General features: G+C 42.8%; 1 protein-coding gene across 3 annotated transcripts in view; it reads right to left on the bottom strand.

Annotated features, from left to right (window-relative positions):
* zgc:123010 (RRM_SF domain-containing protein) overlaps nucleotides 1–10,829 on the bottom strand; it is a 48,641-nt gene extending 37,812 nt beyond the window's left edge. Inside the window, exon 1 of one of the 3 annotated variants that reach the window (XM_021580868.2) lies at nucleotides 10,635–10,829. In XM_021580868.2, the coding sequence (XP_021436543.2) occupies nucleotides 10,635–10,695 (61 nt within the window). In that variant the 5' untranslated portion in view covers nucleotides 10,696–10,829. The remainder of the gene's footprint in view (nucleotides 1–10,634) is intronic. The other 2 variants (XM_021580866.2, XM_021580869.2) reach the window with 2 other exon arrangements.
* Between the last annotated feature and the right edge of the window lie 5,404 nt (nucleotides 10,830–16,233).

Below are 16,233 nucleotides of genomic sequence, written 5' to 3'. Positions count from 1 at the left end.
AGATGAAGGAAATTCTTCTTCTTGCAAAGCATCTAAACATTTACATTTAACTATTATATTAACCTAACAAGTCACAATAATCTTATTGTGGTAGGCATACTCCGTGCAGGCCCTGTTCCTATTGGTCAGTCACCGGGATCGGCTCAGAAGACCAGCCACAATACACTTTGTCGGAGCCTACAACCACACGTAGGGGCTCTTAAATTGGCAGACCTAGATCCCGTCACAGTGAATGAGCAAAGACGTCCGACAATAGTTTACGACCTAAGAATATGCCCAAAACGTGAACATGGGACGGCAAAATCGTGGCATAATACGGCTAATATTGTAGTCTGTTTGGGCCCCTTGCAGACATTTAAAGGGATAGTTCTATGAAAAATGTACAACTTTATCGTCTTCTTACCTTGAAAGAAGCCGTCCGACAACCTGCCCGCTCAACTCCGTCCCCTCCTCCCATTCCTCACTTCCCTCAACTAACCACTGTCTGCATCCCCTCTAACTTCAAAACGTCCAGTCACTCCCCTCCTCAAGAAACCAACATTCGACCACTCCAACATCCAAATATAAACCAGTATCCTTACACAAAAAACTTGAGCATGCTGTCTGACCAACTCTATCGCTATCACGCTCAGAACAATTTTCTTGACCCTAACCAGTCAAGCATCAAGGGTCACTCAACCAAGACTGCTCTCCTCTGTGTCACAGAGGCTCTCCTCACTACCAAAGCTGACCCTCTGTTCTCATCATCCTAAATCTATTCACTGCTTTCAACACAGTGAAACATCAGATCCTCCTCTCCACCCTAGAACTATCCCTCTGTTGTCTGTAGCTTGTGAGGTGTGGAAACACTTTGTTGCTTTTATGAATTTTGTCTTGCTGCTTTTTGTTTTATGTTGCTCTGTCTGTATGCTACGTCTTGCTTGTCCTATGTTGCTCTGTCTGTATGCTATGTCTTGCTTGTCCTATGTTGCTATGTCTTGCTTGTTCTATGCTGCTATTGTCTATATTGTAATTGTTTTTAATAACCTGCCCAGGGACTGCGGTTGAAAATTAGCCGGCTGGCTAAAACCGGCACTTTTACTGAAACGTTGATTAATGTGCACTGTCCCTGTAAAAATAAAAAAATAAACTAAACCCGCTCAGGGACTGGGCGTCTCAGGCTCTGCACACTCTTGGATTGCACCCTAACCTGCAGTTCGCTCCTACCAGGTGACGTGGAGAAAATCTGTCACTGCACCGCACTCACTACTGTTGTCTCCCAGGGCTCGGTTCTAGGCCCTCACCAAATCACTCAGCTCCATCATACCCTCAAAATGGTCTCTCCTATTGCTAGTTGAGTGTCATCTGCATACTTTTCTCTTTCCCACCCTTCTGACACCTACACTACCGTTTAAAAGTTTGGGGTCACTTAGAAAAGTACTTGTTTTCCATGAAAGGCTCTGCACGAGTTGCAAAATGTATGGGAAATAGTCAAGACGTTGACATGGTTATAAATAATGATTTTTAATTGAAAGTGTCCTTCAAACTTTGCTTTTGTCAAAGAATACTCAATTTGCAGCAATCACAGCCTTGCAGACCTTTGGCACTCGTTGTCAATTTGTTGAGGTAATCTGAAGCAATTTCACCCCATGCTTCCTGAAGCAAGTTGGATTGGCTTGATGGGCACTTCTTACGTACCATACGGTCAAGCTGCTCCCACAACAGCTCAATAGGGTTGAGATCTGGTGACTGTGCTGGCCACTCCATTATAGACAGAATACCAGCTGACTGCTACTTCCCTAAATAGTTATTGCATAGTTTGGAGCTGTACTTTGGGTCCTTGTCCAGTTGGAGGAAATTGGCTCCTTGAAGCCAATTGGATCTTGGATCTTGAAGGAAGGCCCTTTAACCTTGTACAAATCTCCCACTTTACCACCACCTAAGCACCCCCAAATCATCACATTGCCTCTACCATGCTTGACAGATGGCATCAAGCACTCCATCATATTTTCATTTTTTTCTGCATCTCAATGTTCTTCTTTGTGGTCCGAACACCGCAAACTTAGATTAGTCTGTCCATAACACTCCAATCTTTCTCTGCCCAGTGTGTGTTCTTTCGCCAATCTTTAAAAAAATAAACATTTGATTGGCCAGTCTTAGCTTTTTCTTTGCAACTCTGCCTAGATGGCCAGCATCTCGGAGTCGCCTCTTCACTGTTGAGGTTGAGACTGGTGTTTTGCGGGTACTATTTAATGAAGCTGCCAGTTGAGAACTTGTGAGGCATCAGTTTCTCAAACTAGACACTAATGTAGTTGTCCTCTTGCTCAGTTGAACACCAGGGCCTTCCACTCTTTCTATTCTGGTTAGCGACAGTTTGCGATGTTCTGTGAAGGGATTAGTACATAGCGTTGTACCAGCTCTTCAGTTTATTGGCAATTTCTCGCATGGAATAGCCTTCATTTCTCGCATGGAATAGCCTTCATTTCTCAGAACAAGAATAGACTGACGAGTTTCAGAAGAAAGTTCTTTGTTTCTGGCCATTTTGAGCCTGTAATCAAATCCACAAATGCTGATGCTCCAGATACTCAACTAGCCTAAAGAAGGCCAGTTTTATTGCGTCTTAAATCAGAACAGTTTTCAGCTGTGCTAATATAATTGCAAAAAGGGTTTTCTAATGATCAATTAGCCTTTGCAAATGATAAACTTGGATTAGCTAACAATGTGCCGTTGGAACACAGGAGTGATGTTTCTGATAATGGGCCTCTGTACACCTATGTAGATATTCCATATATTATTTTTTTAATTATTTTTTAAAAAGCAGCTCCCAGCTCAATAGTAATTTACAACATTAACAATGTCTACACTGTATCTGATCAATTTGATGTTAATTTAATTGACAAAAAAAAATATTTAAAAAACAAGAAGTGACCCAAACTTTTGAACAGTAGTGTAGGTGGTGACATGCATCTCTGAGTGCCTGACAGATATTTTAGCTTGGATGTCAGTCCACCACCTCAAGTCCAACAAGACAGAACTGCTCTTCCTCCCGGGTAAGGCCTGCCAGAACCAAGACCTCTCCACAGTGTCCCCTTCCCAAAGAACCTTGTTGTGACCCTGGACAACACGCTGTCGTTCTCTGAAAACATCAAAGCAGTGACTCACTCCTGCAGGTTCATGCTCTACAGCAGGGGTGTCAAAGTCAAATGGACGGAGGGCCAAATAAAAAAATCAGCTACAAGACGAGGGCCGGACTGTTCGAATGTTCATTGAAACATTTTTAAATGACGCATATAGTCTAGTGAACCTAATTGAACCTACTGAAAACCTAACAAATATATTACAATATGATCAGATAAATAAAGCAATATTTTCTTATGGCTCTGTCAGTAATCTTTAATTTTCAACAGACACAAAAGACAAATTTCCTTTATATAAATATCCCCATAACATGAACATTAAATGAAAGAAACCGGTATTCAAGGCACCATCAGTAGACTATATTTTCTATTTTAGCAAAAGTGGGCTAAATTTACTTCAAAGAAAAATCAATAGCAATTTTCTATCATCCACTCAACTGAAATATTTTTAAAATATAATTGGATTGAAATACAAAAAAATAAAGTGCAAAAATCTATTAATCAAAAACAACACTTTGTTTAAGGAGAAGTAACATGCAGTGAAAACAAATATAAAATTTTAACTTTTAAACTTGAACTGAGTAAAAACTCTAAATATGTGATTGCACAGTAATGTTCACTTGTTTGAGGTTGAGGGTGATACTTGGTGGTGTCCCATCTTTTCCACAAGTTCATCAATGTTCGGGGTAAGGCTCTGAGCTGAAGAAATCCTCAGAATTGAGTGGAGGTGTTCAGCAGTAAGTCGACTTCTGTGTGATGTTTTGTTCAGGTTCATCAAAGAAAACAGTTGTTCACACAGGTATGTGCTGCCAAACATAGACAACGTTTGAGCAGCCTGGATGCGCAGCTGGGGCATTGTGCCGGGGAGGAAACGGGCGAACTCCGCAGCACCCACTGCCGCATATTTTGCCCTCAGTGCATCATTGCATTGGAGGTCAATCAACTCCATTTGGAGGTTTGGTGGTGAGCTTTCCACGTCAACAGCAAATGGGTTACCGAGCAGTTCCAACCTGCTTTTTTGTGCTTCAAAGTCAGCAAATCGGCGTCGAAAGTCAGCGGCAAGCATACCTATTTTATCAGCCAACTGTGTGCTCGGGAACGCACTGGTAGAGAGCTTCTCTTTCATGGTCTGGCAGCTGGGAAAGTGGCTCAAATTTTCTTTCCGCATCTGCGTCTCCCACAGAGTCAGTTTGGTTTTAAATGCCTTCACTGTACTGTACATATCAGAGATGACACGATCCCGACCCTGCAGCTGCAAGTTTATTGCATTCAGATGACTCGTAATGTCACACAGAAAAGCCATTTCACACAGAAACATTTCGTCTCGGAGTTGTGTTGTGTCTTTCCCTTTGCTGTCCAAGAACAGACAAATCTCACGAAGCTCGAAACATCTTTGAAGCACCTTTCCCTGGCTTAGCCATCGCACCTCTGTGTGATAAGGCAAATCACCATGCTCCGTTTCTAACTCCGTCAGAAATGCCTTGAACTGGCGGTGATTCAAACCTTTGGCTCTGATAAAGTTAACTGTGCGCGTGATGATGCTCATTACATGCTCCATTTTCAAGGCTTTACCGCACAACGCTTCCTGGTGTATGATACAATGATAAGCTGTCAGCTCACCTGTCGCGTTTTCCTCTTGCATCTTTTCCCGTATCTTCGCCACCAGTCCGCTCCTGTGTCCACACATCGCAGGTGCTCCGTCGGTTGTCAAACCCACGAGTTTTTCCCAAGGCAGCTCCATCTCATTTACACATCTTGACACCTCTTCATACAAATCATGCCCCGTAGTTGTGCCATGCATAGGACGTAAAGCCAAAAACTCCTCTGTCACGCTTAGGTTGGAGTCCACTCCGCGGATGAAAATTGACAACTGGGCAATGTCAGAAATGTCGGTGCTCTCATCCACAGCCAAGGAATATGCAATAAAATCTTTTCCCTTTTTCACAAGCTGCTCTTTTAGATTGATGGACAACTGGTCTACTCTCTCGGCAATGGTGTTTCTGCTCAGACTCACATTTAAAAAGAGTTGCCTTTTTTCTGGGCAAACTTCGTCACAAACTTTAATCATGCAGTTTTTGATGAAATCCCCCTCCGTAAATGGCCGGGCTGATTTAGCGATCTCTTCTGCCAAAATAAAACTGGCCTTGACAGCAGCCTGGCCTTGTGATTTGGCTTTTTTGAACAGAGCCTGTCGAGATTTGAGGCCTCGTTTTAATTCCTCTGCCTTTTGTAGCCTTTGTTCCATGTCCATATTCTTGTTTTTGTCCGCGTGTTTCGTTTCATAATGTCGTCTCAGATTATACTCTTTCAGTACCGCCACACTTTCTCCACACAGAAGACACACAGGTTTTCCAGCTACCTTCGTGAACATATACTCCGACTCCCACCTTGTTTGAAACCCCCGGTTCTCAGTATCCACCTTCCGTTTTGCCATTTTTGATGGGTATCTGAAAGTTAATTTTACTGTGATGCTGACGACTGCTGTGCCAATAAATATTGAAATGAAGCAGCCTACTGCTCGGTGCGTCACCTTTGCATTGTGGGAAATGTAGTATTGGTGCGTGTAAAAGATCTGCGGGCTGCCGGCTTGCTGCGGGCCGGTTCTAATAATAAATCAAGATCATCCCAGGGGCCGTAAAAAACCTTCTTGCGGGCCGGATGTGGCCCGCGGGCCTTGACTCTGACATATGTGCTCTACAGCATCCATAGAGTACGACCCTGCCTCACACAGGAAGCGATGCAGGTCCAAATCCAGGCACTTGTCATCTCCCGTCTGGACTACTGCAACTCGATTTTGACCGGGCTCCCTGCTTGTACCATCAACCCTATCTATTCCCGCCGGTGAAATCATAGGACACATTTATCACCACAACATTAAACTTCAGGAGTCAATGGAGTCAGAGTAATAGAAGAGATTAACCACAATGCCTTTCATTATCAAACTACGGAAGGACTTGAAAGAGCAATAAACCACTAGAAATTGGATTTAAATATTAAATTCAACAAAACATTTGACAAACTGACAAATTACATAATTCCTGCAACATACTGAACGGCAAATGAGAGGGAATTATTGATGTATACTCTTAGAGAAAAAGTGCTAAGTAGAACATAGTCTACTTCTGTTTGTCCCTATAGGTGAACTACATTTGGTGCTAGGTAAAAACTGTGCTCTACCAAGAAAGAGAAATGTACAACAACATCAATCAATGTGTGTAAGGAGAAACAGATGGGCATGCTCACTTCGATTGTCCTCTAAGATTGCACAGTACACCAGAGGAACAGACTGACCCTAGCCCACCGGCACATAGGCTATTGCATAATGGATACTGGGGATTGGGCAACACTGTGGCGCTGTTAAAAATGACTTCCGAAAAAGGTCCAATCAGGCAGGTTAAACACCACACCACTTTGCCAAAGCACAGCCCCCACAACTCAAGGGAAATCAGCAGATCACTAACTTACTACCATGAGACAAGATCGAGTATAGCCCAGGAAATTCTCCCCCACGCACTAGCCTTAAGGTGCGCAAAACCAGACAGGAAGATTATGTCAGTGACTCAACCCACATAAGGAAGTATAGTATAGTGAACAAAGCCTGGCATGCAGTAATACGCCCTTATAGGGGCGACATGGGAGTATGTGAGCAGGCCAGTGACTCGGTCACCGTAATAGGGGCAGAGAATCCCAGGAGAGAGTGGAGAGCTGGCCAGGCAGACCGCAAGGGTGGTTCCTCTTGCCAGTGCCTTGACGTCCACCTTAGCACCCCTGAGCAACTCAATCATAGGACCTACTTAAGAGATGAGTCTTCAGTAAATACTCAAAGGTTGAGGTTCGAGTCTGCTTCTCTCACATGGATCAGCAGACCATTCCATAAAAGAGGCAGCCTACAGGAGAAAGTCCAGCCTCCAGCTGTTTCCTTTGAAATTAGGGACAATAAGAAGGCCTGCTTTTTGTGAGCGTAGTGTACGTGTAGGTACATTATGTAGGGCAAGACTAAAATCAGAGATAAGTAGGAATAAGTTCATTTAACAGTAAAACCTTGAAAATCATCTCTAGCAGGAAGCCAGTGTATAGAGGCTAGCAGAGGAGAAATATATATTTGTTGGGTTCTTGCAAGGAATGGGAGACTGGGTGGAGGGTAACATACAGTGCTTCGGAAAGTATTCAGACCCCTTGACTTTTACCAAATTACAGCCTTATTCTAAAATGGATTACTTTTTTTATCCTCAGCAATCTACACACAATACCCAATAATGTCAGTGAAAACAGCTTTAAAGCATTTTTTTTATTTTATTATTAAAACAGAAATACCTTATTTACATAAGTATTCAGACCCTTTGCTTTGAGACTCAAAAATGAGCTCAGGTACATCCTGTTTCCATTGATCATCCTTGAGATGTTTCTACAACTTTATTTTAGTCCACCTTTGATAAATTCAATTGCCTGGAAATGCACACACCTGTCGTCTATATAAGGTCCCACTGTTGACAGTGCATTTCAGACCAAAAACCAAGCCATGATGTCAAAGGAATTATCCGTAGAGCTCCGAGACAGGATTGTGTGAGGAAGGGGACCAAAAAAATTCTGCAGCATTGAAGGTCGCCAAGAACACAGTGGCCTCCATCATTCTTATATGGAAGAAGTTTGAAACCACCAAGACTCTTCCTAGAGCTGGCCGCCTGGCCAAACTGAGCCAAGGAGGCGACCAAGAACCCAATGGTCACTGACAGAGTTCCTCCAGAGTTCATATGTGGCGATGGGAGAACCTTCCAGAAAGACAACCATCTCTGCAGCACTCCACCAATCAGGCCTTTATGGTAGAGCGGCAAGACGGAAGCCACTCCTCAGTAAAAGGCACATGACAGCCCGCATGGAACATGAAAAACAAGATTCTCTGGTCTGATGAAACCAAGATTGAACTCCTTGGCCTGAATGCCAGGCATCACTTTTGGAGAAAACCTGGCACCCTCCCTACGGTGAAGCATGGGTGGCAGCATCATGCTGTGGGGATGTTCTTCAGCAGCAGGGACTGGGAGACTAGTCAGGATTGAGGCAAAGAAACAGAGCAACGTATAGAGAGCTTGTTGATGAAAACCTGCTTCTCAGACTGGGGCGAAGGTTCACCTTCCAACAGGTCAACGACCCTAAGCACACAGCAAAGACAACACAGGAGTGTCTGCGGGACAAGTCTCTGAATGTCCTTGAGTGGCCCAACCAGAGCCCGGACTTCAACCCGATCTAACATCTCTGGAAATACCTGAAAATAGCTGTGCTACGACACTCCCCATACAACCTGACAGAGCTTAAGAGGATCTGCAGAGAAGAATATGAGAAACTCCCCAAATACAAGTGTACAACCCAAGACTCAAGGCTGTAAATGGCAGCCAAAGGTATTTCAACGAGGTACTAAGTAAATGGTCTGAATACTTATGTAAATGTGATATTTCAGTTTGTCATTATGGGGTACTGTGAGTAGATTGATTGAGGTAAAAATATATATTTTAGAATAAGGCTGTAACCTAACAAACTGTGGAAAAAGTAAAGGGGCCTGAATACTTTCCAAAGGCACTGTTTTGTGAGTCTGGATTTAAATATGCAAATGGTGTGATGAATGGTCCAGGAGTTTCAGAGGAGTGAAGCAGAGCTCAAGGCACTGCAGGTCCCCATTGGCCATGAGTCTGGTGTTGGGGGTGATAAGCCAGAGTCAGATGAGTAGAGTGAGTGACAGGGGATTTAGGTGGGAAGCATGTCAGAGGTAAGAAAGAACCAGGAAATTGAGAGATTTGTAGGTGAGCATAGGAGTTGGAGTGGATGTGATATTTTCCCAGGTTTTGGTGTGGTTGTAGGGAAGTTTCCATTGGTGTAAAATGAAGGATTCAAGGATAGAGAAACCAACAACGAGTGTGAATGCTATTAAACCTTTGAGACAACGTGCACAATAGTGAAAGGTAGCATAAAGTCCAATGGTCAACAGTCTTACTTTATACCATAACATTAGATAAGGACCCAGAGGAGGGAGAACACCATATTTTGCCCTTCCCCATCAGAATGCCTGAAAAAATATTGAGCCGTAACGGCAACACCAAAAGATGTACCTTTCAGGGTGAGCACTGAACAGAATTCTGAACACATTGAAGAGGGTTGACAGGGAGGCTATAGAGAGGAGTGTTGCAGTAGTCCAGGTAAGAGGTGACAATCTGACAAACTGTTCAACACAACACTTGAGAACACACAAAACCTGGCGGTTCAACTTTGCAGAGCACAACGTCTTATTGGTGTGTGGAACTGAGGGAGTCAGAGTTGGGTGCTTTATGGGAAATCCATGGCTGTGCGATGTGTGCCCTTATCCTGTAAACAATACAAAGTTGTTTTAAGGTGCCTATGTCATGTAATCAAGTAGCTATTGAATTTTAAGTGCTGTATTTATAATATATATTTTTTTATGTAGGAATCATTTTATGAGGAAACTAAAGGGTGTGCAACATGCCTTTCTATATAACGAATAATGGACAGTTGACATTAGGTTGCTAAGTCACATGCTTGAAGAGCTATTGAAATGTTGCATTTTCAAATATTGATATATGCACTTAAATGGGAAAACCAAAGGGTATGCAATGTGTCCCTACCCTGTGAACATTCCAAAGTTGGTTTGTGTTGTCTAGGTCACATGGTCAAAGAGCTATTGAATTTTAAGTGATTTTGTATAAATACAAATGTATGAATATTTGAGAACTAAAAAGTTGTGCAACTTGCCTCTATGTAAGGAATAAGGGAATGTTTAAAATTAGGTTGCTAAGTCACATGGTGAAACAGCTATTGAAAATGTAATATTGTGAGAATGCACTTTATTGACGGTCCCTAACTAGTTGCATTGACAGTGCTCGAGGCTGCCTACAACGTTGCTGTGTGAGATTATTTAACTCGGGTCAAAATCGGGAAAATAAATCCTGTGCAATGTTGTACACCTGTATTCCTTCATAAAGAGCCAGCCCGGAGGTATGTAGCTCAGACCGTTCGCCAGCTATTGAAGTTTGAAGGTCCGAATATCGAATCAAACCAACATTTACCACTGTGAGAGTTGCCCCTTCGCTCGGTCGACCACCACATTAGACCAATGTAGCAAAAAAGGCTAGGTGGACAGGCATGTGTAAACCCTATTATTTTTAATGCATTTCAACTTCTAATCATCAACAAGCAGCAAAAGAGCCGAACTTTGTTACAAAGTAGCTATTCTTCCCGTGTAATTTGGCACGTTACAAACACTCCCTGACATTTTTAATATCATAGTTCCAAGGCGAAATATTATTTTGTAATTGAACCTTTATTGAACTACGCAAGTCGGTTAAGAACAAATTCTTACTTTACAATAACGTTCTACCCCGGCCAAACCCTCCCCTCTATGTGACTCCCGATCACGGCCGGTTGTGATACAGGCCAGGTTCGAACCAGGGTGTGAAGTGTTTGCCGACTATGGAGGAAAGTTCGAAGAGTTGGGAAAAAGTGGAGATTTCTTACCGCTCCCAAGCCCCAGCAGCCTGCAAATGTCCCGTGTGAACCGCATGACTGCGACCACCATCCAGCATTATCGTCTCAAATACCCGTTAATAAAACCAAACACATTGTTACAAAGTAAACATGATTAGAACATGGGAACAATCGCTGTCTGCGGGAATCTGGGAGGTTTTGTCAGGGCTTCCTTCTTCTACAAATATGAATTGGCGGATCGTAACCAAATGTACACAAATGTACACTGCCACCTACTGTACTGGAGTGTGAGGCCAGTATTTCTCTTATCTTACCCTGTGTTTCTGCCTACTGTTCTGGAATTCATTACACTTTGTGACAAAAAGAGGACAGAATTGTTTTTAAATAAAAGCCCTACCAACTAAATGCGTCAGCCTGCTGGCACCTAGCTGAACTCGGACTAACATTAGCTGAACCAAAGGAGTATGCTCCCATACTCCCTTAAAAGACCTTTGCTTAAAAAAAGAGATGCTATAGCCAGTATACAGTTCCTCAAAATTGACAGAATTAATCTAAGATAACACAAGAAATCGGTCATTCATTTTGACATTTTTGCTTAAAAGAGCCTAGTCACACATTTTACATCTAACTAAGATGTTTGGTGCAGTATTTTTCAATAAAAAAAAATAGCATGAAAACTTTGTCTCTTTGAATGACAACAAAGACTTTATTGGAGAATCCCTAGTGTTGACCAATCACTTGCCTCAAGAAAAAATGTTGTCTGCCTAAACAGCCGGAAAAAAACATCACGGAAGTCCAAAACTAAAAAAAGTCAGAAAATGTCATAATATAAGCACAAACTCTACCAAACTGTTTCAGCTGGGAAACATGCAGACGCCTTAACTCTACACCTATTAAAACCTCACCACTATTGCACTACTTGGGCCTATCTGATCCTACACCAGGCCGGCAGCCTGGGAAGACGGGACGCTATCATTCAACACACCTTGTAACTCCTCTGCAATAAAATCTTGTACACCGAAGTACTTCTCTGCAGCTGCCACCGCAACATCTATTTTCTGTTATTTATGTTCAATTTCTGAGATACAGTTGATAACCATGTCTTTGAACGCTAAGAAGCCAACCTTACTGAAACACGTTATTTCTATCACTCTCTATTGGCCTCTGCCTACTCACATGGAGCCTCTTAGGATCCCTTGCCCTGTACCTCTTTTCCTCTACTATTCTTCATTGCTCAACCTGCCTTTCTCTCACCGGACACTTCTGATTTCAAGCACCATGGGTACCCCTACAGTTAACACACATAGCTTTTTCCACTGACAATACACATTCCTTTGTCTCATGCCCTCCTGCACACTTCTCACAACTAGGAATCTCCCTTCTACACACTGATACGACATGACCAAATGCTTGGCACCTAAAACACCGTAATTGGTTCGGAACAAAAGCTCTCATGAGATAACTGACCCATCCTAACTTGACTTTGTCGGGTAAAGACTGCATCACAGACACCAGGAATCCTCTATTTCTGTTGGTCCTCCTCAGAACTTCTCGCCACTCCAGTTATTACTACTTCCAATGGTGTTGTGCTCCAGAGAACAAGCAAGTCTTGTCCCGAAGCGCATGGTGCACTCTGGATGGAAAATACACAAAAAATCAGCACGAGTCCACTTTGGGGTACTTTCACCAATTCAACAGTCTCTAACCTCTCCTCCACCCATCCGGACTAGAGGTCGACCGATTAATCGGAATGGCCGATTAATTAGGGCCGATTTCAAGTTTTCATGACAATCAGAAATCTGTATTTTTGGGCGCCGATTTGCAGATTTTTAAAACTTTTTTTTTAACCTTTATTTAACTAGGCAAGTCAGTTAAGAACACATTCTTATTTTCAATGACGGCCTAGGAACGGTGCGTTAGTCCACGGAGGCTGCCTCGTTCAGGGGCAGAACGACAGATTTTCACCTTGTCAGCTCGGGGATCCAATCTTGCAACCTTACAGTTAACTAGTCCAACGCAAAAATGATCTGCCTCTCTCGTTGCACTCGAATGCAGTAAGCCAACGTAAGTTGCTAGCTAGCATTAAACTTATCTTATAAAAAACAATCAATCATAATCACTAGTTAACTACACATGGTTGATGATATTACTAGATATTATCTAGCGTGTCCTGCGTTGCATATAATCTGACTGAGCGGTGGTAGGCAGAAGCAGGCACGTAAACATTCATTCAAACGGCACTTTCTTTGTGTTTTGCCAGCAGCTCTTCGTTGTGCGTCAAGCATTGCGCTGTTTATGACTTCAAGCCTATCAACTCCCAAGATGAGACTGGTGTAACCGAAGTGAAATGGCTAGCTAGTTAGAGCGCGCTAATAGAGTTTCAAACGTCACTCGCTCTGAGCCTTCTAGTAGTTGTTCCCCTTGCTCTGCATGGGTAATGCTGCTTCGATGGTGGCTGTTGTCGTTGTGTTGCTGGTTCAAGCCCAGGGAGGAGCGAGGAGAGGGACGGAAGCTATACTGTTACACTGGCAATACTAAAGTGCCTATAAGAACATCCAATAGTCAAAGGTTAATGAAATACAAATGGTATAGAGGGAAATAGTCCTATAATTCCTATAATAACTACAACCTAAAACTTATTACCTGGGAATATTGAAGACTCATGTTAAAAGGAACCACCAGCTTTCATATGTTCTCATGTTCTGAGCAAGGAACTGAAACGTTAGCTTTCTTACATGGCACATATTGCACTTTTACTTTCTTCTCCAAGACTTTTATTTTTGCATTATTTATACCAAATTGAACATGTTTCATTATTTACTTGAGGCTAAATTGATTTTATTGATGTATTATATCAAGTTAAAATAAGTGTTCATTCAGTATTGTTGTAATTGTCATTATTACAAATCCATTTTAAAAATCGGCCTATTAATCAGTATCGGCCTTTTTGGTCCTCCAATAATCGGTATCTGTATCGGCATTGAAAAATCATAATCGGTCGACCTCTAATCCGGACACCACATATGGATCAGCCAGAAGGCAACGATCCATTCTCTCCAAAAATCTCACTCCAACTGGGCCAGAATCATCCTTGTCTTCATCGGGACTAGGCCCGAACTCGGCGTTCTACACCGCACCTGCCACTGCAGGTAATTCATCCTCACTCTTGTCACGTTCAATTTCTGAGATACTGGAGTAGTAGGGGCTTCCTGGCATATTGTTGTTGGTGGTACCACACAATGCCAACTTGTGATGGGTAGCTTGCAAATGAACTGCTCTTTTTGAATTGATCTTTTTGGTGAACGTCGGGAACCGAATCGCATTGGAGAAAAGAGCCTTTCATTTCGCTCACTGATTTGCATACTGGTACTACTGCGTTTGAGGTGCGGATAAGTTACAAAATAATTCTCTAAAGATGGTGAATCCTCACAAACAATAAATAGTGGGGAGAGTGAGTCAATCTGGTCCATGTGAATTTTTTCTGTGTGTTTTTACAGGTAATGTTTTTACAGGCAGGTAGAAATGTATTTGAATGTGCATTTCACAATCTGACATAATGGTAGCCTACCTTTTGGGCTTTGAGATTTGCAATATTCTTCATGATTCTAGGTCGATTTTAAGCATGTTTAATGTTTACAGAAGTTTTTCACATAGAAATAGAATCTAGAAGCAGGAAGAGTACCTTCAAAAAGTGATTTTTTTTAGTTAACTCAACTGAGATTAAGCTAGCCCGGGTACCAGTAGCCTGGATACCAAACACCATTCTCAACGCCAACAGTGAAGAGGCAACTCTGGGATGCTTAACTTCTAGGCAGAGTTGCAAAGAAAAAGCCACATCTCAGACTGGCCAATAAAAAGAAAAGATTAAGATGGGAAACAGGGGGATCACGTGACCCTTGAACGAGATGGCCGCATGAACTAAGAGCTCCGCACAAGTAGTTTCCAATTCTTAATCTTACCTCCACTTCAAGTTCAAACTCCTTTAGCTTTAGTCAAAAAGTCATGGCGGCTACAAAAGGCAACATTTTTACCCGGACTCGAGCATTAGTGGTGGAAAAAGCCTCCAAGAAGCAGCTAGCTTCATAAAAAGCTAGCGCTATTAGCCAGGAGCAAGAGGCCCAACAAATGCCAACCTCGCACTCAATACATCCTTTCTGAGCTGAGATCCCAACGTACAGAACACAACATCAAATTAGATGGCATTAATTCTCAGCTCAGTGCGATAGGGGGCAAGGTGACAACCCTGGAAAATACTTTGCCTGACATCAACAACAAGATAACCATCAACGCGGGGCGCCTGGATGAGGCAGAGGGGCGAATCCTATCCATGGAAAACTCGCTGACAGACGTCATGGAAACAATAGCATATGCTAAAAAGAAAATAGAGCATCTGGAAGAGACAACAGAGGACCTGGAAAACAGGGGATGAAGGAATATTGGTGTTCTATTAAATCTGGGCGAAAAAGAAAAGGGAAACATGCCACTGATCCGCTACCTGCAAGACAAACTTCCCGAGTGGCTCCACCTGTCCACCAACAGGCCCATAGAACTGAGCACTGAGGCCTCCACCAGCAGCCAGACAACCGCCTCGCACAATCACCATACGTTTCCTGAGATTCACCGTCAAGGAACGAGTCCTACAGACAGCAAAAATCAACACTATTATAGTGGGAAACGCCAAACTCACTTTACACCAGGTCCTGTCAGCTGGAATACGTTGAAAGCGCAGAGAGAAGAAATACTCCATTGACCAAGGCATCTTTAGGGGATTCAAATACCCAAATGAGCTAAGGATTCTTCACCAAGGATTTCTGTTTTATTTGGTCCAAATGATTAGCCTTATGTCCTTTGGGGGAGGTATATGTAGGCTGGGATATTGATTTTATTTTCTCCCTCTTTTTTAATGTGGTCTGGACAGGGGGCTATGTTATCACTTACTCAATGCGGGGCGGAGAGGATGAGGCATTTCTTTGGTGGGGAGGGGGAGACGTTGTGCGTTGCTAACTGTTCCCGTTTTTTTTTCTTTTTTTCGGAACACAGAATTGAGACTGAGCGGAGAGGAAATAGATCCAACGGGATATGTCGAGTTGTTTGGGAACTCGGCTTGGGTGTTCAGAGATTGTTATTTTATGTACACCGTTTATTAACTATTATCCACCTGTATCCAGAGATGACTTGCACTAGAGTTCGATTACTGTTCGATGACGTTGACTAGTTGACCTCTGCAAAAACATTCCGAGGTCAAAGAGCTGGAAATTCAACACCTCCATGTTATCAAACGAAGCGTTCCATACACTGGTAACTACATGGATAGAAAACTACACACAAGACAACAAAGACTCTCCTGTTTCTCTGGCCACAATGTGGGACGCTGCCAAAGCCACAATAAGAGGTCATCTAATTGCATATGCTTCCTCTAAGAAAAAAGCAATGGAAGCACACAGGCTAGATCTTGAGAAGGAGCTGGAACGCTGTGAAAACGTACATAAACAATCCCCAGACAGCACCTCCCGGAGTCAACTTAAAGCAGCCAAAGCCGAACTGAACTTGGACTATACCCGGGAGATAAAAAAAAAAGTTTTCTTTACTAAACAGAAATACCATGAGTATAGAAATAGGCCTAGTAGAT

This window comes from Oncorhynchus mykiss, chromosome 23, assembly GCF_013265735.2.
Source record: "Oncorhynchus mykiss isolate Arlee chromosome 23, USDA_OmykA_1.1, whole genome shotgun sequence".
NCBI classification, from domain to species: domain Eukaryota; kingdom Metazoa; phylum Chordata; class Actinopteri; order Salmoniformes; family Salmonidae; genus Oncorhynchus; species Oncorhynchus mykiss.
Note: the sequence above shows the minus strand (reverse complement) of the source record. Positions and strands in the feature narration are given on the sequence as shown.